Source organism: Lithohypha guttulata (genome assembly GCF_036872675.1).
Source record: "Lithohypha guttulata strain CCFEE 5908 chromosome Unknown scaffold_8, whole genome shotgun sequence".
Taxonomy (NCBI): domain Eukaryota; kingdom Fungi; phylum Ascomycota; class Eurotiomycetes; order Chaetothyriales; family Trichomeriaceae; genus Lithohypha; species Lithohypha guttulata.
In genome coordinates, this window is record NW_027042757.1 from 308,148 (window position 1) to 328,886 (window position 20,739).

At 48.6% G+C, this 20,739-nt stretch overlaps 7 protein-coding genes across 7 annotated transcripts; 2 read left to right on the forward strand and 5 right to left on the reverse strand.

Moving 5' to 3' along the window:
* Positions 1-88: 88 nt before the first annotated feature.
* LTR64_008246 (uncharacterized protein) lies at positions 89-2,005 on the forward strand (the record flags this gene model as incomplete). The annotated part of the gene is made up of 2 exons (XM_064902561.1): positions 89-1,162; positions 1,268-2,005. 2 exons carry the CDS (start codon positions 89-91, stop codon positions 2,003-2,005), a joined length of 1,812 nt encoding a protein of 603 aa, XP_064751037.1.
* Positions 2,006-2,738: 733 nt separating this feature from the next.
* On the reverse strand, positions 2,739-5,665 carry LTR64_008247 (uncharacterized protein; the record flags this gene model as incomplete). Its single annotated transcript, XM_064902562.1, has 4 exons — positions 2,739-4,985; positions 5,031-5,253; positions 5,302-5,399; positions 5,495-5,665. The coding sequence occupies 4 exons, from the start codon at positions 5,663-5,665 to the stop codon at positions 2,739-2,741; spliced, it is 2,739 nt and encodes a 912-aa protein (XP_064751038.1).
* A 415-nt stretch (positions 5,666-6,080) lies between these two features.
* LTR64_008248 (uncharacterized protein) lies at positions 6,081-6,644 on the forward strand (the record flags this gene model as incomplete). The annotated part of the gene is made up of 1 exon (XM_064902563.1): positions 6,081-6,644. One exon carries the CDS (start codon positions 6,081-6,083, stop codon positions 6,642-6,644), a length of 564 nt encoding a protein of 187 aa, XP_064751039.1.
* Positions 6,645-6,818: 174 nt separating this feature from the next.
* On the reverse strand, positions 6,819-9,322 carry ESC4 (regulator of Ty1 Transposition; the record flags this gene model as incomplete). The annotated part of the gene is made up of 2 exons (XM_064902564.1): positions 6,819-9,176; positions 9,224-9,322. 2 exons carry the CDS (start codon positions 9,320-9,322, stop codon positions 6,819-6,821), a joined length of 2,457 nt encoding a protein of 818 aa, XP_064751040.1.
* Positions 9,323-11,206: 1,884 nt separating this feature from the next.
* LTR64_008250 (uncharacterized protein) lies at positions 11,207-12,358 on the reverse strand (the record flags this gene model as incomplete). Its single annotated transcript, XM_064902565.1, has 2 exons — positions 11,207-11,955; positions 12,007-12,358. 2 exons carry the CDS (start codon positions 12,356-12,358, stop codon positions 11,207-11,209), a joined length of 1,101 nt encoding a protein of 366 aa, XP_064751041.1.
* A 3,409-nt stretch (positions 12,359-15,767) lies between these two features.
* ACO2 (aconitate hydratase) lies at positions 15,768-18,376 on the reverse strand (the record flags this gene model as incomplete). Its single annotated transcript, XM_064902566.1, has 2 exons — positions 15,768-17,310; positions 17,481-18,376. 2 exons carry the CDS (start codon positions 18,374-18,376, stop codon positions 15,768-15,770), a joined length of 2,439 nt encoding a protein of 812 aa, XP_064751042.1.
* A 400-nt stretch (positions 18,377-18,776) lies between these two features.
* LTR64_008252 (uncharacterized protein) lies at positions 18,777-20,202 on the reverse strand (the record flags this gene model as incomplete). Its single annotated transcript, XM_064902567.1, has 3 exons — positions 18,777-19,118; positions 19,165-19,378; positions 19,433-20,202. The coding sequence occupies 3 exons, from the start codon at positions 20,200-20,202 to the stop codon at positions 18,777-18,779; spliced, it is 1,326 nt and encodes a 441-aa protein (XP_064751043.1).
* Positions 20,203-20,739: the final 537 nt, after the last annotated feature.

The following is a 20,739-nucleotide window of genomic DNA, read 5'->3' on the forward strand; positions in this document are numbered from 1 at the left end:
ACGCGACACTGCAAGTGGGTCTGGAGTCTATAGTCATGGATGATCATCCTCTTTATCACGTTTCCAAAACCGTGTAAGGTATTGACTAATGTCTCGCAACAACGAAATACGCCGTTCAATGCTCACCGAGCTTTTGGAAGGCCAACCAGCAAGAAAGAAACAAAGAACGACCTCAGCAGCACCTGTCGGCACGGTCATGCTAGACGGTCAACGGGCATTCGAGGAAAAAAGATTTGAGGCTGCAATTCACCATTTCACTCGTGCCATCGACAATCTTGATGATAGAAAAGCTGATTTACTCTATATATACGACCTTCGAAGCAGTGCGTATACCAGGCTTGAGAAGCTGGACCTAGCACTCAAAGATGCCAAACAGATGATTCGTCTGGATCGACCAGATTGTCGTGGCTACCTGAGATGCGCCCAGGTAGAGCTGCTTCGCAACAACGCAAGTGGGGCGGCGAAAGTCTGTGAGCTTGGTGTGAAGAATGTCAGTCCTTCTGATGGGAACCGATGCCGCCTTATAGCATGCTTGCTCCGTGCTCAGGAGGCTTTAAAGCAGAAGATGATCTTCGACAAGGGCACAGATCCACTGGCTGTTCTTCCGTCCGAATTGTTGGCAATGGTTCTGTCTACTTTTGGCTATAGGGAGATCGTCGCTATTATGCGAGTCTCCAAGTCCTGGCGAACAAGATTACGTTCTACGGACTTGATTACCCAGACTATTGACACACGTGAGGCTAGGAGAACTCTCACCTACGAGCAGATCAAGATAGCATTTTCGCGTCTAGGCAAGTCGCCAAAAAGCATGGCTCTGGCGAAACTGAACGGGAATGCTGCACGACTAGTGAGCTCTGAGTTAGGGCACTGGATCCGGTGGGAATCACTGCGTTCTCTTACGATTGACGATGGCAAAATATCGCTACGAACTTTACGATTCGATAAGCTGGGAAATTTACAAGAACTATGCATGCGCTGTCCATTACCGGCTGGAAAGAGCCTCGGGGATATACTCTCCTGCTGTCGTTCCTTGCGTTGCTTGCGTATACACGATGATGGGGTTGACAATCATGAAAGCTTTACGCTCGATCACAGCCACGAATACAAGAATCTGCAGACACTAGTTGTCTCTCAGCACAAGCGGTACATGGTGGATTTCAAAGTAAGTGCCCGTTCCTTCAATGATAAGCTTAGCCCGTTGAACTCGTCTGGTAACCTCCTGGAGTCATACCTACCATTGAAACAGTGACTGACTGATTCCGAAAAGTTACCCGAAGAAAAGTGCATTTTTCCCAACCTTGAACACTTCGGGCTTACAGGCGCCAACGTCCTCGGTCAGCTCAATCTGTCAACCTACACCAAACTCAAGCATCTGTGCTTGCGTAATGTTCACATTAGCGAGCACGACAATCTACGTACCCCTCCCAGCCTCGAAGCATTTACGCTTGAGGGTCATTTCGCAAATATATTCCCCAACCCCGAAGAGATCAAGTTTCCCACAAACAATCTCACTACCATCAACACTACCGGTGAAGAGTCGATCCGCTTCCTCGCCTACGCGATCCGTCAAGGCCTCAATAAAGCCAAATTCCGCATCCTCAGCATCAGCAATTTCATAACGAACAACTACGTGGCAGGCCGCCACATGGAAAACAACCTCGATTTACTTCTACCCATCCCTGGCAACGACGCCTTCCACAACGTCGAATCCCTCACCTTGAGAGACGATAACCTCAAGAATTCCGACTGGTCCACAGTAACCAAGCTGTTCCCTGCTGTAAAACATCTCCAGCTAGAGAGTCCGCAGCTCACCGAGGAGTTCGTCAGTGAGCTAGTCAAGTCCCAAGGAGATACTTGCGAAACGGTCGTGCTAAGAAATTGCACTGCAGTGTCTCAGAGTATAATACCTTGGATGAAGGCGCGCTGTATCGACGTCAAATTTGTGAGAAGCGCGTCGCAGGTACCTGAGACGATTGGGGGCACGACTGTGAGGTATGGGAATTGAAACAGTCAGTGGGTACCATAATCTGCTGCTATTTGGGTGTTCAATGACCAGGATTCGGGCAATTGACTACGTACCTCGGACGAAAATCAGTTGTACAATACACATATGATCACACTTGATGACACACCCGAGTAGAAGGAAGAACTGAATTTGGTGCTTACATGCCATGTCTTTCCGTTACTGCGCGTTGCAGTTATAAGTTCCCGACACGCTTTCTGGTCCAAACCTGTTTAACATTACAGATCAAGTATGTGTCGGATCGTCGCACTTACTCAGCAGTGGGCAAAGTGAATTCTCGGACGGTGCTGTGCAGCAGTAGAAAAGAGGTAGAATATAGTAAGGTAATCAGCTCAATTGTTTCACCTGAAGCAGTCCAGGTGCTATGACCAAGCACTGCTAACTATTTAATACCAGCCATATTCTATGCAAATAATATGCTGATGCATCTATCTAGAAATGTCGTCCAGTCCTTGTCATACCTATGAAGCAAGCAAAAGATAGCCAACAGTCGCTAATCTCCCAGGTTTGTGCATTTTGTACCAGGTGCCAACGCCAATGCTCTATATCCAAATTCCCAACGTTTTCGGCTTCATGCCAATGCAGCTACAACATCTGCAGGCCAGACATCGTAGACATGATTCCAATTCGTATCACTCGTCATCGTAACGCTAGAACCGTCGAACGGAGACTCATAGCTCAGGTTGTCATATTCAGTGGTTATCCAAGAACAGTACTACTGCACCGTACTCGGCTCTGGTATCTTTGGTTTCTCTTCGTATGGCGGCTGTAAGGGTGTACCTGGAAGAGGTCCATGTTGCGATGAGACTGCACCATTGTTCATAAGCTGGACCTGTGGTTGTGATTGTGATTGAGATGATGGTGGCGACTGCTTGCTAGGAGTCGGTACCGGCTCTCGGTTTAATTGCTGAGGACTAGGCGCGAGGTTCTCGGCTGGCGGAAAGATAGGTGTTCCCGATACGGACCGTACATTGTGAGGATTATTAAAGCTCGAGGATGGTGTCTGGTATGCACGTTGCTTTTGGGGAATGAGTGATGGTTGAGACATTGGAGAGGGTGATACACGTTGCTTGACGGGAGAGAGCCCAGACATTGGTTGTGTTTGCGAACCAGAGAAGGAAGAGTTGTAAGATGAGTCTCGTTGCTGTGGTGTGCTTTGAATTACGTTACCATTAATATGTTGGCCATTCGTGTATGGAGTAGAAATTTGGGCTTGGCGAAGGGGTGGAGAGCTACCTGGTACACCAGCAATAGGGCCAACATCTGGATTCCCTTGAGTGGGAGACATCGTAGGTCGATTGACAATAGGAGAAGGTATTCGAGGTCTCACAGGTGAGGAGTAAATATGTGCTTGAGAATGACTTGATGCTGGTCGAGGTGTTTGGGAATGGCTGGAAGTTGGTCGTAGAGAAGGTTGTGACGAGAATGGCTGACTAGAGTTTGGAGCAGCCTGATAGTCCAAGGGACCAGAGCTTTGTTGGTGTGTAGTCTGACTGTAGAGATTCTGGTCGCGTACACCGCCAAGGAGTTGACCTTGAGGAGGGTAGGCACTGAAGTGATTAGAGCGGTAGTTAGAGCCCCCGTTCATGTACAGAGTCTGCCCGTTAGTGTCTTGCGTGGCATAGGTAGGCACCGAAGGTTGAGCAGTTGGCTGAGCAACTTGTGTTGGTGCTGATTGGATGGGTCTCGCTGAAACAGGAGCAGGATAGATCTGACCATTCAGGGCGACACCTGAAGCTGGAGGTGGTCCAGTTGAATTGACAGCTGGAACGTCAACTGATACAAGCTTTTGCTTGAAGGACGACTCGTCTCCCTGCTCCATCCTTGGTACTGTAGCTGATGTCTGTGCGTGCTGCGGTGGTGAGGAAGACTGGCCGACCTTGAATTTGAGCGAGATCTTTGGTCGGCTAGCCTCCTCCTCCCTGCGTTTGCAGTCCTCGCAGACAAAGTTGAAATCATCACGCTCGGCGGTTGCTTGTGAGACGCCTAGGCACTTGCTGTGCTGCCATACATTGCAGCGCTCACATGCAATGCTGTGCTCACCATCGTCAAAGTTCTTGCCATGTTGACCGCAACCCGAGCAGTCAAAGGACCAATCCTCACCATCCCATTGCTCAAGTTCTTTTTTGCGTTGCTGGATACGTTCTTTGAGATGCCTAGAACTTCGAGCGCCCTCTTCTTCAATCCTTTTCTCTTCCGCAGAATCTTGAGCCAGCTCTTCCTCCATACGCATACGTTGTAGTTCCCGCTGTGCAATGCGCTGTTCCCGAGTGACCATACGAGAACGTCGCTCGTCCTCCATCCTGTATTGCATCGCCCGATCTCTGAGCTCTCTGGCCTCCAAATCCGCTCGCTCTTTCGCTTTTCTGGCAGCTTCCTGTTGCTCGAGTTCTTGTGCTTGCTTAGCTGCCAATCTACCGGATCTTTTGGCACCGTGCATCTTCTCCTGCATTTGTATTTCTCGCAGGCGAGCCTCCACTTTCCTCTGTCGCTTCTCCTCCTGAGCCTGCAGAGCAGGTAGTATGTCCTCCTCGATATAGGCTTTGAGGTTTCGTTCATTCTCATCTTTTGACTTGGCGATCGTTGCCAGAAATGCATTGTAGTCTTCTAACGTCACAGCGACGCATTCAAACTTGTAACCACCAAATGTGTCGAGCTTTTCAGGATCGTCCTCTTCCTGTTGAGGTTTCATGATCGTGGTCTCGTCCTCAATCTTAGTTTCGTCCATAGTGTCTTCCGCATCACCCATCTCAGTATCTCCATCCTCAGCGTCCGAGATCTTTCTGCGTTTCGAGGCACGACTCTGTCTGCGCTGAGATTGTGCCTTCTTCGAGGTATATTTCGACTTCGTTTTCTTCGTAGGCTCGGTTATGGGAGGATCAGTTCGGCGGTACAAACGTCTGGCAAATTGAAAATCGTAGTAGGTCCGATCTTGACGATCCCACCCAACAGGATGTGTATTCTAGGAAATGTCAATTTCATACCACGTTGAATCAGCTTAACATACCCAATCGAGAAACTGGTCCATCTCCTTTTCTTGAGGAAAGAGTTGTCTTATCTTTTCCGGGTTCCAGAATGTCAATACAGTGAGTTGATGCAGAACTCTGATTTTTGTGAAAACGTGGAAATCTCGAAATTTATTGGGTTCCTCCTCTTGCCCGTAAGGGTGATGAACATTAGGAGCTCGATATTCAATTTGTCGCCGGACATTGAGGTCCCAATTCTCGAGACTAGACTTTGTCAGCATAGTCATGGTTATGAATGCTCACAAGACTCACTTTATGTCGCGACGAGAGGACAACCAATTGACTAGTTTGTAGCCTATCTCTTCCAGCAGGTGACTGATCTCTGACTTCATACACTCCTGCTCGAGGTCCTGTTACAATCATTAGACATAGTCTCCACGTGAGAACGCTTCGAGAATGCACACAGCAGCAATGATCTGATGGAATAGGATAAAGGAAGGCATACCTCGATGTCGACGTGTGGAAGTTTGCAGGCTTCACCAAATATGTGTAGCCACTCGCATAGACTGGCAAACTCCCACATGTTTCGAATCTTGGACAGCATGCTGACTTCTTGAGGTCGTTCTGTGGGAGACTCGACGGCCACCATCTCATCGTGTGACCGCTTGCGCGGCATTTTGACTAGGGATGCGCTTTCTCTTCAATGTAAAATATGCCTAGTAAGTCCTGCTGTTGGGAAGTTCATGGGAGATTGTTGAGATTAAAGTATGCTGTTTGCACAAAGTAAAAGTCCGTTGCATGGACTTGCGAAGTGTGAGAATGCAATGAGACAGCCGTCTTCGCGATCAACGCTACTCCGTACAGAGTACGTGACGCGCCTGCTAGAGATCGTGAAATTGATCGGGGCTTCCTCGGCTGAATCTTTCTCAGGACGGCGTACCAAGAAGTAGCCGGCTCAAACATGTGATAAGATCATAAGCTCGGCTAACTGTGGAGTTCTCCCTCCACGGTCAAGTGCTGACCAGTACAGTAGTAATAGTCCAGCAATTTAACGAAAGACGAAGAGATACAGCGATCAAACGACCAAAATCATGACAACACTGACACAAAACCAAAGCGAACCCTTCAAGTTCTCCGAACACTACACAGGCTATCCACCATTCTTCACTCTTCAAACGTCCGCCTCCGCCAGGCAGGCGCAACTCAAGCGCTGGTCCCGTCTTATCCAACGTTACTGCCGACATTACAAGATCTTCCAGATATCAATAGTCGATTATCAGGACAAGGATCTGTTCAGAAATGCCAAGCTTAACAAGAAGTTGTATCCTGAAGACATACGGACAGTCATAGATTTTATGGTCAGCCAGGATGGACAGCAGCGTGCAGAATGGGTGACCAGCGCGAAGGCCAGTGCTTGGATATGGTGGCGGCGACCAGAGGAGTGGGCAACCTCAATTGCAGCGTGGGTGGATGAGACGGGTCAGAAGGGCTCTGTGCTCACCCTATACGAGATTGTCGAAGGAGATGCTTCTGAAAACCAAGAGTTCCATGGTATGGATATGGAGGTGTTAAGAAAAGGCCTTGCTGTGTTGGCAAAACAGAACAGAGCCCAAGTTTTTGGAACGGACGATCAGCAAGGCGTCAAGTTCTTCTAGTCATGATCGTATCCTCAAATCTGCCACCTTTTACTCGCAATAGTGCTGCTGGACCTATCGACAAATTCGACTGCCACGAGCCACCCAGAACGCTGCAAACAAAACGTCGAGATATGCGCCATACACCTCGCTCAATCTGCCAACCTAAAACAATGTCGTTTATGACCCTGTGCATCACTTGGCCTTTAATTTCGTTAATTCGTAAGACTCAAAAGGCTGGATCTCCTGTCGAAGAGCTGTCGTCAACAGCCATTCGCCAAGCAATACAAAAGGCTCACGCCGACTGTCCGCGGCCACCCTCTGAAATTTCGGCCAAAGAGTTTTGTCCTCTGCTGTGTCACTACTCAGCAGCACGACTTCATTTGCAGTCTCCGCATCGTCCTCTCCTACGCGTCGCGAAGGGATTGTCATCTGTCGACCTCGATAAGGTGCTAACGAGGCTCCGTTTGCCTCAGCGATTGTTTTGAATGTCTCATACCCACCACTAACCTTTTCCGTGCAGTAGAGACTGTACCCTTCCAGCAGCTTATGGTCGTTCTCTCGAGCTTTCTGGAGTGCGTCCTTGAGCTTCACCTTGTACTCCTTCTCTTTCTGCTTGTCAACCAGCTCGTAATCGCTAGGATCAACAAGCTCGTCTGCACTGAGACACGCCTCAATGAAATCCGTCGTTAAAATCATAGGCGCATACGCAACAGCTACCATGAACTTCGGTGTACGTACGATGCCTGGCACGGCAAAATGTGTAGCCTTTGCAGGAACATCAACGATAGAAATGCCAAGCTCGCGGAGCTTTTTGGTATCGTTGACTTCCTTCTTTGCGTTCCCGACCCAAGGCTTGTAGCCAGATATTAGCAGTCGTATCTCAACAGGCGTCGGACCTGTTCGCTGACGTTTCGGAGTTTTCTTCGTTGTGATCGCGGGTTCAGCAGGCTCTGCAGATCGCTTACGCCCCGGCTCGACACGCTCAGGGTCATCTTTACGTCGACCTCCGTACACCACTCCTCCGACCCGCTTCCTTTCCTTCTCAAAGAGAGCAATGTCAGGAGTCATTTCTTGTAACTTGACTGCAGCGGCTGTCTTGGACTTTCTCGAACCCTCGGTGGCAGGAGTTCCATTCTCTTTGCCATTTGCTTGACTATGCAGTCGCACTGGGGTTTGAGTAACGTTTCCTCGTTCTGAGCTTTCAGAAGGGGGAACGGATGAGTTGACTTTAGTAGAAGCCTGAATTCTACGGCGACCAGGCAATGTTTCCGAGGGTATTGCATCCAGATTCAGAAACTTTGCCTCGATGACTTTGCGGTCGATCTCCGTCTGGCCCACAACCTCACCAAGGTTTGTCTTGGTTGGGAAGTGGGTATACCTGGATTTTGTGATGGATTGCTTCTGCCATTTAGCGAAGCTTTCCTCAACCCAAAGATGATTGACAACCGTGATGCCCCATTCCTCCGCCGCGTTCACTTTCTCGCTCTTTCTATGAGCAGTAATGAGGAAGTCATTGTCCTGCTTCAATGTTTTGGTGCATATAGCACCTGTTGCAGAGATTAGGTTCTCCAAGTAAGTCCGTGCCTCACCGCTATAGTTTGACAGGCCAATTTTTAGTCCAGCAAAGCCTTCGAGTGGCTTCTTCGGAAGAGGATAGTGAAGTAGGCGTCGTAGTGGGGAAGTCCAGAGATCGTGTATAATCAGGTAATAGAGCCATGCCAAATTGCCCACATCTTTCTGCTTCGCTGTGGCGTAGTTGTAGTTCTGTCCGTCTCGATATTTGCAAACAAGGATGTCAGCCTCAGAGGCTTTGTCGACGACCGTACCGTCGCTGGCAAGTATCATGCCATTGAGGACACCTCGCAACACGTCACTAATCTGTAGGTCCTTCTCTAGCAATATTCGCTTCTTCTTGAACACCCTGAGTCCTTTTCTACCATTTAGACTTGGAGCTTTCGTACTGGAAGGGGATGCGCTTGTAGCACCTGATAGATGCTTCCGGCTTGGTGAGCATGAAGGAGCTTGATTCAGTGGTGGATTGAGTATTTCTGGATCAGGTAGAAGATAAGGACCCTCGTCGATCTTCTTTCCTAGTCTGAGACAATCGTCAAACCAGTGTGGCAGAACCATCTTTATGTTCAAATTCTTCTCTTGGATTGACTCGCATACGTCGTTTTCCATGTTCAAAGCAACCACGTGTGTAATTTGAGAGGTCAGCTTAAATGAGTAATTTCCGCCCATCGCCAGAATACCGCCGGCGATTGCATCTGCATCACCTTGAGGAAGTTCTACGCATGTTGCAACAACGTCGTTCATGAATAGATTTGGATCCGGGCTGTACTTCCGAGGATGAGCTAGCTTGCCAGTAGCTATGGACACGGTAACCCATGTGGGCTTCACAACATGTATGAAGCGATCCAGAGCACTGTAGTAGTCTGGAAAGTCAGTTGTCGCAGATATTATATGGGTGACATTGTCCAGATCTAGTCTATCGTCAGGGTAGTTGTCGAGATGGCATGTTCCTCCATGCAAATCAATTTGATCGCAAAGCTACACGTATCAGCATTGTCCATATACTCAAGTATATCCGCACCAACCTCCTTGATCATGGCATCGTTGAGCATGTCGCTTCTCACGATTGCGAAGCTGCATGTAGAAAAGGTACCTTCTTGTCGCGTATCTGGTTCTCCGGCCATGTTGAGCAGAGATCGACGTAGTACACCAGCGAACGTCTGTAAGAAGGTCATATAAACGGCATTTTGTGAATCGTTGTAGCAATTCGTGCCAGCAGTACATGCGACAATCATAGATTTCTGGGGAAGTTGCGAACACGAAACGCGTTCAAGACGCGCTTGCCACGTGGGGAAGCGAATGACATACAACGTTTGCCGTCAAAGTGCTTGTTTACAATGCAAGCAGCGGCAAAACATAATAAGCCTCAAGCACTCCTGCTCTGTGTACGTATAGTTGGCCAGCTTCATCTCCTCACACTAAGTCTTCACTATTCTCTGAGGTCAACGCAGCTACTACCTGGCTCAGTTGTACATGCGCCTGCAACTATATATTTATCTCATGTGTAAACGACGTAAACACGAACCTTGATATGTACGATCAACGAGATTCGGTGTCAGTCTCGCCAGTTCAGCATGGTGAAGGCAGAAGCATTCCTTGAGCGTCTGTATCTTCCCGATCATTCCACCATCTGAACCATTCTCGATATTTACGCGTGACCTTGAGAGACGCTACCTCTTTGTGCTGGAGAGAATTTTTCTCTTTTGTGGCTCGCTGCTGAGTATTACAAGTCATGAGGGATCGTACAGGTGGTCTGATAAGCTAATGTAAGATTCGCGAGCAGTGGCAAAGGTTGACTCATATGCATAATCATCACAGTAGTCCAGTCATCACAGTAGTCCTGAAAAAAGGGTCTCGAGGTCAGGCTGGAAAAACAACACGATCTGGTCTGACAAAGTGTGACAAGAACAATATGGTCTTCCTAACTAACCAGCTAGACATCTGTCTCCTTTAGAAGTAATAACTTAAAGTGAGAAGATAATAATTGCAAAGCACTAACTTCATGGAGTATCATAAGCTATAAACAACCAAATAGTCCAAAATATTTGGTCGATGACAATAGAAACAGTATCGGTAACCACCAATGCCCAATATTGGAATCTGTACAGATCACAAGAATCTCAAACAAAGTCTATCCCCGCTTGCTCGTGTATATATGCATCCCAAAGTAGATGTAACCAACACCTATATCAGGCTGAGATGCCATGATGATGAGCCCTTCCCTGACCTAGCCAGCCCTAGAGGGCGGCATATGCAAAACATAGGAGATGATGATGACATGATAAGATAGGCAATAAGGTGCCAATAGGTAGGCGGCATGCATTGCCGTCCCCAGCAGGACCGAAGAACGAGATGCTCTGAAACTCAATCTTGAGTGATTAGAGTGACAACGACATTTTTGGTGTTTCAAGCTGGTTAAGGTTGTTTTGAAGAACATTAACATTAGAAGTTAATCAAAGAGTCTGTTTTCGAATAGTCGTCAATTCGTGATAGATGAGGATTGGTAGCGAGGTGATATCATTTCCCGATCAACTGTTGATACGGCGTTGTCGGCATAATGTATTGGAGAGCGACGTCCGACAAATCTAGACCCGTACAATATCGGACTTTTGTGGTTCTGGGTCGGGTCGTATAATTGTCTCGACTGCCACATGCTGATGGAGCTGAAAGATCTTTGACACGTATGCCTCAGTTTGGGTCGCCTAATTCCACGTCTCCTTCCTGTGGATCCAACAACGTAGTTAGTTGCCCGATAACGGATGTCCGTACTCGTACTCGTGACGATGTAATCCCTGAATCAGGCGAGACTATTGTTGGTTCACCACTGCCCGAACCGCACGTTCGTAGGAGAGCGTGGAACATTGCTGCTCAGGTTTCCTGATTGGCAGCAGCATATGTGCGGAGCCGCATCCTTGAATCTTTGCCAGCAAGGCTGACCAAGTCGGAGCCGGCTCCGTCGGAAATGTTGTTGGAGATTCGTGTTGCCTTTTCTCGCTGTCAATCATTTTTCACACAGCACTGAGTGTTCGTAGCAAACTGACACCACCAGGTACACGACCAGTTTGCTTCGCGATATTGAGTCGTACTTGATCTGCTAGAGTTTCTGTCTCGACGAATCCCAGTAGCGAATCATCATAGAATTTGTGCAATGTACCACCTTCAGTCCATATCCTTCTGAGTGTTAACACTGTAGCCAAAGGTGAGTAGACCTGATATGCTTGCTTCTCCATCACCTTCAGCGTCTTAGCGTCAGTATATTGCGTGTTCCATTTCTGCCTCGTTTGTGTTTCGTGCTCTGCGAGGATTTCGTTCGGTGTGGCCGTGAAGCTGTGCACAATCAAGGTCTGATTGCGCGAAGTGATATAGTTAATGAGTGCTGCAACGACGAATTTGCCAACATCATTCATAGCCGTGAAGCTCACAGGCATGTTACCGTCGCCAAGCAGACATGCCTGACCAGCTTCCACGTCAAAGCCACCTGCTGTTGGTGCTTCTTTCATGGCTCCAAAATAGAGATCTGAGTATGGGCCAGTGACTACATAAGTGTGTTCCATACCCTTTGTCTGGGCGATATGTGCTCTTACTTTCAGCTTCATCTGATGTGGAGGTTCGTGTACGGAATTTGGGAAGTACTCGATATCTGTGCCGTACTCTGAAGCGAAGAAACGGTTAACACCAATTTCATCAGCCCAGGTTATTATCGGTATTTGCTTCTCGATGGCATGTCGACCGAGGCAAGACACTATTGTGTCGACTCCTGCACATCTTGTTAGTTCCTGCTCTGTCACTCGTTGACTTCCGTGCTCACCTCTGCATGCGTCCTTAAACCGCCTTTCGTCGTCCAAGCTACCCACAAAGATCTCTACACCCCATGATTCGAGAGCACAGATGTCTTGTACTTTTTCTACTATCGTCTTTTCAGAAGTGTATATTGATATCCTTCCGAAGTGACCCTGTGAGTTTGCATCCACGATGGCTCTGGTGATGTAAGTTCCTATTGTCCCCGTGGCACCCAGTATCATTATGTTGTGTGGTGCTTGATACGTTGGAGCAGAATATGAGCATTTCCTCGCATAATGGACATCGCTGTAGCTGTGACACTTGTACCCGTATGTCATGGTTGGGTCGAAAGACGGTTGGTATGTCTCGTAGGCCAACATCGTGAATCAAGTTGCCAGGTCGTTGAGGAGAATCAGGTGGCCGCAAGGTTGCAGACAGAGCTGAATGTCTAGCGAGCTATAGGTGTGGTGAACGTTTCGACAGCTTGACTACTAAGTTGAAGATGCAGGAGGTATGCAAGATTCAGCGCCCTGTCCAGGAAGTTATGATGATCGTCCTTCCCAACGTTGTCGATAAGAGCCGCCAGCAAGGAGAGATCGCGTGGACCTCGTGGAAGTGGACAGTGAGTTAGTGTTTCTGTGTACGTGAATTCGTGTGCGCCCTCTTCGCTTCTTTGGGATGTGTTATGGTCGTAGTCGTGGTCGAGGTGAAGGTCAAATCCAGTGTAAACCCAAACCGGTAGGATAGTGGAAAAAGAGGCGTCGGTCAATGGGTTATATGCCGAAATTGAGCTTTCGTTGTGATACGGAGTAAAATGGGCGAGGCCAACGACCAAAATTCACCAGGTTCAGGGTAAGTATACTGACTCCAATTATGGCTACCGATTGGTTGAGAGCGGAGGCTCTGTCAAGTCTGCAGCCCAGGAAAGCCGAGCAAAGCCTCTATGTCGGGTTGACGAAGCAAGTGGTACTTGAGGCCTTCTAGCTTCGTTGGCAGCAAAGCGAGTCTTGGAATAGGAAAAGTCCTGTTACTGTGTATTGGTTTGCACCTGCTTTGGTTCTCTATGCCAAATTGCAACGAGGGTCCACAGCAAGCCAGGCACGCTAGCAAACCTCAATCAAGACTCTGGTTATGATGATCGTTTGCCGTTTGAAGCGGAAGTTTAATCGGAAATCGATGATGAAGTATGGGGAAAGCAGTCGGATTTGTTCGCGGTGGCCAACAAACAGCTGCAGCACACACCGTCAACCACCCGGATAGCTTTTTGGGCAATATGCAAAGCAGATCACTGTAGTGTGCGGACGTTACAGATTGTTTCTGAGGCTCTTGTCGAGATGCTACCTCGTCGCTGTTAAGATTGCGCTGTCCTAGAAAGGAAAAGACGGAAGGCTTGGTTGGCTTAGCTTTCCAACCGCGACCATTGACCAGCGGCGTCAGTCTAATTATCTCTGCAATCTGCTACGGCCAATCTGCATCGGATCCTTCCAAAGGTAACGTCTCATTCTGGTACAGAACACCTTGGTTCGCGCCCTTGCTACAAGGAGAAGCCGCAGTGTGGGATAGCATTCTTTTTCGTCAGCCATGACTATGCCATGCAAAGCGAAGTTCCTTGTCGAAACCACTTGTTCCACGCTCTCACATGCCACAAACGTGTTTACTTTCGTCTATCATGACTCCATGGCTGCCCCCATACTATCAAGGGCTTGTCGGTTTTCGACCCAGGCTATGACCAAGTCCTGGGATCCCTTGGCCAGTCTGCTCCTACTCTAGCAAAAAATAGCAGCAAACACCGCAATCCGAGCTTGCGAACCGCAGCTACGAGGCCATGCACAAGTCCTGGGTTGCCTTGCCCCCAGATTGCTCAACACTGGTATGAATCCTGGGGGCGAGGCAGTTTTGTGTTCATCGCCCTGTACTGCGATGAGGGTAAGCAAGGCAGCACAAAAATGGTTACAAGAAGGATCGTTAACGAGCTATCAAGCTTCCGAAGCAGTATCTCGCGATTGGACAGCTATTTCCCTGTGCCTGCAGCAACCTGCCCAAATTCTTCCCAGCCACTCTTTTCTTAGATCATCAACGCATGAATTTAGAGCTTTTCTTCGAAGCGCTACTGCACCTTCCCACCACTCATCGCGCAGTCCGGTCTCAGCTTACATGGGGCCCTTGCACTTACGGGAGCTCACACAAGCCCATGACATCGAGCTGCTGTTTTCGTGCCTGCGGTTTTCCCAATCGAGTTGTTGTGTTACTGAAAAAGATTGCCCACCCATGCAGGAAAAAGCCCGCGCCTACGGATGTCTTCGTCATAGACGGCTCGTGTGCTCACGCAGATCTGCGTTTTCCGTCGAGCATATCTAACCACTCGCTGGCTATCTTCGTGTAATGTATTTCCATTCATCTCCTATTAACTGGTTATAGCAACTGTAAGGTCTATGATCGTGCAGTATGATGTACTGATATTGTTATGCCTTGTATGGTCACTGATTGAAGAAGCGAAACCCCGCGGCTTTCTGGTCTCAGAGCAAGTACCGTGCCATGTCAATGCTGTAAGCACGCAATGTTGGGCATGTGGAGTGACGTCCTATGTCTCAGATCTGTATCGTGAGAAAATACAACATATCGTAATCGCATTCCACGAACGTTTTACAGATCTCGGAAGCTCAGCGCTATCGATTACTTCATTAGAAGAATACCTCAATCTCTTGAATTCACAGCGACAAAAATACACAACGTTGTCGCCTGACACATTGAGTTAACGGTAGTACACAGCGCTCGAAGAAATGTGCGCGCCAAAGATCAGTCAATAGTCGCATGCTGTATCTGCGTTTGTGTATCCATGCAATGTACAGAAGACGCCAGAAAAGCTGTTTGTGTCGCTCCAGTATTGTCCAAAACCTGCCGCGTCCGAGGAAAAGGGCAGAGAATGCTTGGATTCGTAGCTTTCGCGCTGCGGACTAGAGTTTCCGGCACCAATGCACGATACACCACCAGGCAGCATGACTTCAAACTCTTTGACAAACCAGGGTAACAACTGCGACGATCTCATACCTGCTTTACAGTCATGTAATCGATACGTTGACTTTCGCTTCGGATCTTCTGGTGTAGCTGAAACTAAACCTACTGACCCCTCTTTTCTGAGGCACATTGATAACAAATTGTGGCTGGCTGTCCTTCAGGCAGGGAGGCTTTCGGTATGACGCCAATCGACGTCAAGCTAGATGCTCTTTGACGATGCTAGCCACATATCATTATAATGCCTTTGTGATCATTCGTTGTCGTGCTTGCCCTGGTATTGTCCTCCAACATAAACTTTTCACGACATCGAGTCCCTTTGCTGAGCGGCCCCGGCTTGTGATACCCTGCAGATGAAAGTATTGACCTCAGAAGTTAACAAGCGCAAACATACCGGTCCTGGCTCACGATAACGGATAAGCGAAGCAGGTGATGATGAACTCCAAGGCGTGGAAGCCTTGTCCGATCCACGGACGTTGATCGAGTACTCCAAAGGACGATAACCAGATCAGGACACTTTTCCGTGTTCAGAGGTTGCGGCCTTGATTTCAATCAGTGGTGATCAAATCGTGCATACAAGTAGATCGGAATCGTGTGCGGGTTTGCACCTCAACAAAAACCTTTCTAACGGCTGCAGCCTTGTCACATCCGCAGTTGCATCCCCAGATATCGAAGTTGGAGCTGATGATGATCTTCGCCGGATAATGAGTCAAGACGCAGATCGCAACCTTCCGCAGTATTTGCGCTCGTATTCCAGTGCGTTGCCGTTGGTGATCTTCATGAATCTGTTGTAGGTTGCTCAGCTGCAGGCTTGGTCTTTTTAGCGAGGACGTTCAGCGCACTTCCAGCCAATACAAATCCGCATTGATCCTTACTGAGAGTGTGTTCCACAGGAATTTCGACAACTTCACCACTTCTTTTGTGAACCAGTATCTTGATATGACCCTCTCCACCGTTTTGCAGCACGTCCCAAAGTCCGCTGGTCTCTATCTCATCATTGGCAGAGATCTTATCGTAGTCCTCTTTCTGCGTAAACGTCAAAGGTATCACACCTTGCTTTTTCAGGTTGGTCTGATGGATTCGTGCAAATGACTTGGCGAGGATAATACGACCACCCAGATAACGAGGTTGTAAAGCAGCATGCTCTCTTGCTGATCCTTCACCGTAGTTGTCCTCAGCTACCACAATCCACTGCTGCCCTTGTTGCTTCCATTTTTTGCCCAATTCAGGGATAGACATATTCGTCCCATCAGCATCGTAGGCCACATTGGTCTCACCTGTCTCCGCATTCACAGCACCAATCAAAGTGTTTTCAGAAATGTTAGGCAGGTGGCCTTTGTACTTCAGCCACGGCCCAGCTGCAGAGATGGTATCAGTTGTGCATTGCCCTTTGACTTTGTATAGCACCTTTAGCCCTTTCAACTCACCTTGGCCGTAGGGTGGGAAGGGATCCAACAAGGCTAACCGGTCTGATTGAGGATCGACAACGACCTGTACACTAGAGTCTGGTTCAGCCGAAGAGGGCAAGAAGGCCGGGTTGCCAATTGCGAAGCCGGAGCCAGGCAACCGGCTTCCGGTTGGGGGCTCAAACTTGAAGGTCTTGCCACCTGGCATAGGGATCGTGTCTGTCAGAGGATTGAATTCTGTAGATCCGGAATAGGCCATAGCAGTAACTATTTCTGGCGAAGCGAGGAAGGACATGGTCTTTCCATTACCGTCGTTCCGCCCAGGAAAGTTGCGGTTATAGGAGCAGAGGATGGCATTCTCTTGGCCCTTTTTGACTCCGTCTGTTCTCTTCCACTGACCGATACAAGGACCACAGGCATTGGCCAGGACAGTACCACCAGCCTTGGAAAATGTGTCCAATGTTGAGCTCTCTTCTAAGGTTGCTCGAATTTGTTCGGAGCCAGGAGTTATGAAGAAGTCAGCCTTGGGCCGTAGACCAGCTGCTTGTGCCTGTTTGACCAGATCCTCGGCTCTTGTCATGTCTTCGAAAGAACTATTGGTACAGCTGCCAATCAAGCCAGCACCAAACGTCTTGGGCCATCTGTTCACCTCCACGGCTTCTTTGAACTTTGACAGAGGTGTAGATAAATCGGGAGTGAAAGGACCATTAATGTGGGGTTCGAGGGTGGAAAGGTCAATTACGACCTGCTCGTCGTACTCACATCCTGAATCTGGGCGCAGAAAATTGTATGACTCGTTGCCATAGGCAATGCCCTTCACGGCGTCTATGATCGAGGATCGTCCGGTAGCCTTTAGGTAGGGAACATGGTTTTCAGCGAAAGGAAAGATACTTGTGGTGGCACCCACTTCAGCACTATCCAATTGTTAGCCTAGGAACTGAGACCCGAGAAAGTACATCCAGTGAGCAGTATGAGATTCAGCCATGTATCCACGACCCGTTCATTCGCGCATAGCATTTGGACATGAATCACATGCTGAAGGGGTCTTTGTGTGCAGAACGAAAACGAAATCAGATGTACATACCCCATGTTTGTGATGGTGGCCATACCGGTCGCACTGAGTGTGTCTACACCAGGCCCTGAGTACTCGATAATACTGCCAGTTCCGCCTCTTACTGTCAGCAGACCGGCAAGCCGTAGAATCACGTCTTTGGGACTAGCCCAGCCACTAAGCTTGCCCTCCAAACGCACGTTTAGGATTTTCGGTGCTTTGAGCTCCCAGGGTGCATCTACCAATGCGTCCACAGCATCGGCACCACCTACTCCAATGGCTATGGCTCCTAGACCGCCTGCATTTGGGGTGTGACTGTCAGTACCCAGCATCATCAGGCCAGGCGCCGAATAGTTCTCGAGAACAGTCTGGTGGATAATGCCAGCACCAGGGGGCCAGAACTCGATTCCATATCGTTTAGCTGCTGTTTCTAGGAAGTCATATACTTCTTTGTTTCCAGCTATGCTGTTGGGTAGGTCCGTGTCAGCACCTTTCTCGCCTACAATCATGTGGTCACAGTGTATGCTCGCAGGGACGGCTGTGGAGGGCAAGTCGCAGGTCATGAACTGAAGTATTGCCATTTGGGCTGAGGCATCCTGCATTGCAACGCGATCAGGTTTGAGCTTGAGATTAGCATTTCCGCGTATGTTTTTGCCGTTGTTTGTGTTCTCGAGCAAGCTCTCTTCGACATTGTCCAGATGTGCGTACAGGATCTTCTCAGCCAGAGTGAGCTTCCGCGATTCACCCAATACTGATCGCACATCTTCGAAACCTCGCAAGATCTTCTGATATGGTGGTATAGCGGCTCGTCTTCGTGCAGTGCCATGGCCCGTGTTCGCATGCTGAGCATACTGTCGACGACTACCCAAATCGAGTGGACATCGTACCCTTTGCGCGGTCGCGCGCAGTAAGGGTGTTCGTGGCTGCATCGTCAAGTCACCTGGCCAAATGCATGAAACGACAGGAGCAAGAGCCACAAAAGCTGATAAAAACGAGCAGTCACTTGGTGGTCTGAAAGGTCACCCCATACTTCAGGTTGTGCAAAATAATTTCACTCCGCAATCGCAGCAATTGCATTCTAGACCACTCTCATTGGCTCGAGGCTAAGCTACCGAGGTACCCCTGCCTATCACAGCGCTAGTACAGCAGAAGCTAAAACACCCTGAAAGACGTTTGTGGTTCGAGAAACAGCATATAGTTTACTCAATATTGAGAGCTGGTTCACGTACGGTGGATTATATTCCTCCTATCGACACAACAATCGCGATGTGTAAGCCGGTCACGATAGCTCCTTGTCCACCATGTAAAGCAGATACTTAAGAGCCCCATTCAATCGTCGTCTTGTGCTTCCTCAGCTTCTGTCCTCAGATCATATGCCATATCATAACATTCGGCCAGTAGGTCATTAACCGCGCCTTGACCTTCTGGAATATCTTTTCCAATCTGAAACTTTCCATCGACCCGCATATTATCGATCGAGTTCAACTTCATACTGTATGGGTAGAGTTCGCGAGGATTTGAAACACCACCGTTCTTCTTGACTTCTATCAGGCATTTTCGGAGAGTCAGCAGTTGGTTGTAAATGGGTAATAATGCTTCGGACACAGGCTCGGAAGCAATGAGGAGCTGGTAGATGAGGGCATAACCTTTGCGGATCAGGTATAGTAGAGTCTAGACAGGTTAGTATTGGTCTGGGACATTACGTCGAAGCACTTACCCTCTGCGCATGCAAATCGGCGGGATGTCCCTCGGCGTCGAAGAAATTGCCATCTCGCCTCGAATCATCAATGCGATCGAGCTTTCGCTGCCACATAAAAAGATCCGTTTCTCGCAAAGACCAAGCTTGTGTCATCGTCAGCCTTTCCAGATGATTTCGGATATCGATAAGTTTGTCGTATGTCTCCTGGAATCGAGGATCAATCTTTCCTTCTCTGGCACGGAGTTAGTGTCAATCGTTCTCACAGAGGAAATTAGACGACACTTACCTTTCCTCGACCATTTGAATGAACCTGAGACATCTTTCCAGGAGCGGTACAACCAAATTTTGACCGTCTGCAAACTGTCCCTCTTCTCCTGGGAGCTTCCCGTCCTGCATATGGCTCTTGATTTCCAGCAGCTGGTTTCTCAACTCGTCCAGGTCGTTCTGTACATACTTGCTCCTTGTGTTCAAAGCAGCTATCGCTCTCAAAATGCTAACAAGCTTCTCCCATGTCGGAACCATGGGTGGGCTCAGTGTACTCAGGAAATCTCGCAGCTCTTTCAACATCGTCTCACACAACTCGATACGATACGTTATTCTCGTCAACAGGTATGGGCTGTGTTTGTCTGCATCTTTATTCAGTGTCCGTCGCATATTGCTAAGTGTGTTGTCTAGACTGTCCAGGTCTCTTGGGTAGTAAAAAGCAGCCTCTTTCAAGTGGTCGCATAATCTGGTGATGTTCGAGGTCATACTGTACAATGCTGGTGCTTCGTTGTTGCGACCGATCGCCATGAAGAAGAGTGAAAGTAATTGTAGACAGTCATCGAGGACAGAATCGACTCTGTTCTGAACCAGATGGTCCGGACCTCGAACATCGTTGAGCTGATGTACTTGCTCGACCACCTCATCGTAAAGTGGTAGTATGTCCTGCGATTTCACGTAGGTCGATTTGTCGGATTTCAAGAGGGTAAGCTTGTCGCGAACGAGGACCAATTTATCGAGAATGGGTTTCTCTGCCGCCGGTACAGGCGCTGAGTACATGGGAGAATCGGCCATGGTGAATTTGTATTTGGTGCTTGATAGAAGGTACGTATGTTTCGATCAGGATAGTCGTTTTTATGTGACAATGGCGTTTGTGAACACAGGCAGGTTCGGAGGGCAAACGGATTCGTTTTTTGTTGATCTTGCGATCTCCTCAATCATTTATCTTATTAAGCATGGGGCGATTTAGCCACGATACACCTTATCTTGCTCTATCCGGCCGAAACCGATCGAACGAGGTTTATAAATGTGCGCCTCCTCTACCTTGAGGTTTGTCGGATGGTGGTGATTTGAATGTCCGTCTGCTCGTGGTTGATTTATGCGATCAAACATAGCACGAGACTTTGTCCAAGGCTATTCGTCACATCGCAGTCTGGAGCGAACCCATTCCTCAGGCTCTGGAGGGAAATTGGTGGGCACAACGCGGGGTACCCTGCTTGCCTGGTGAGAAATGACGTTCACCCTCTGCAAGGGGCCGTTGTCGCTAAAGAAACGTGGTCGGCAATTCTTGTCTACTACTTCAGCCCTATTCATCAACCTTGCTGGCTTGTA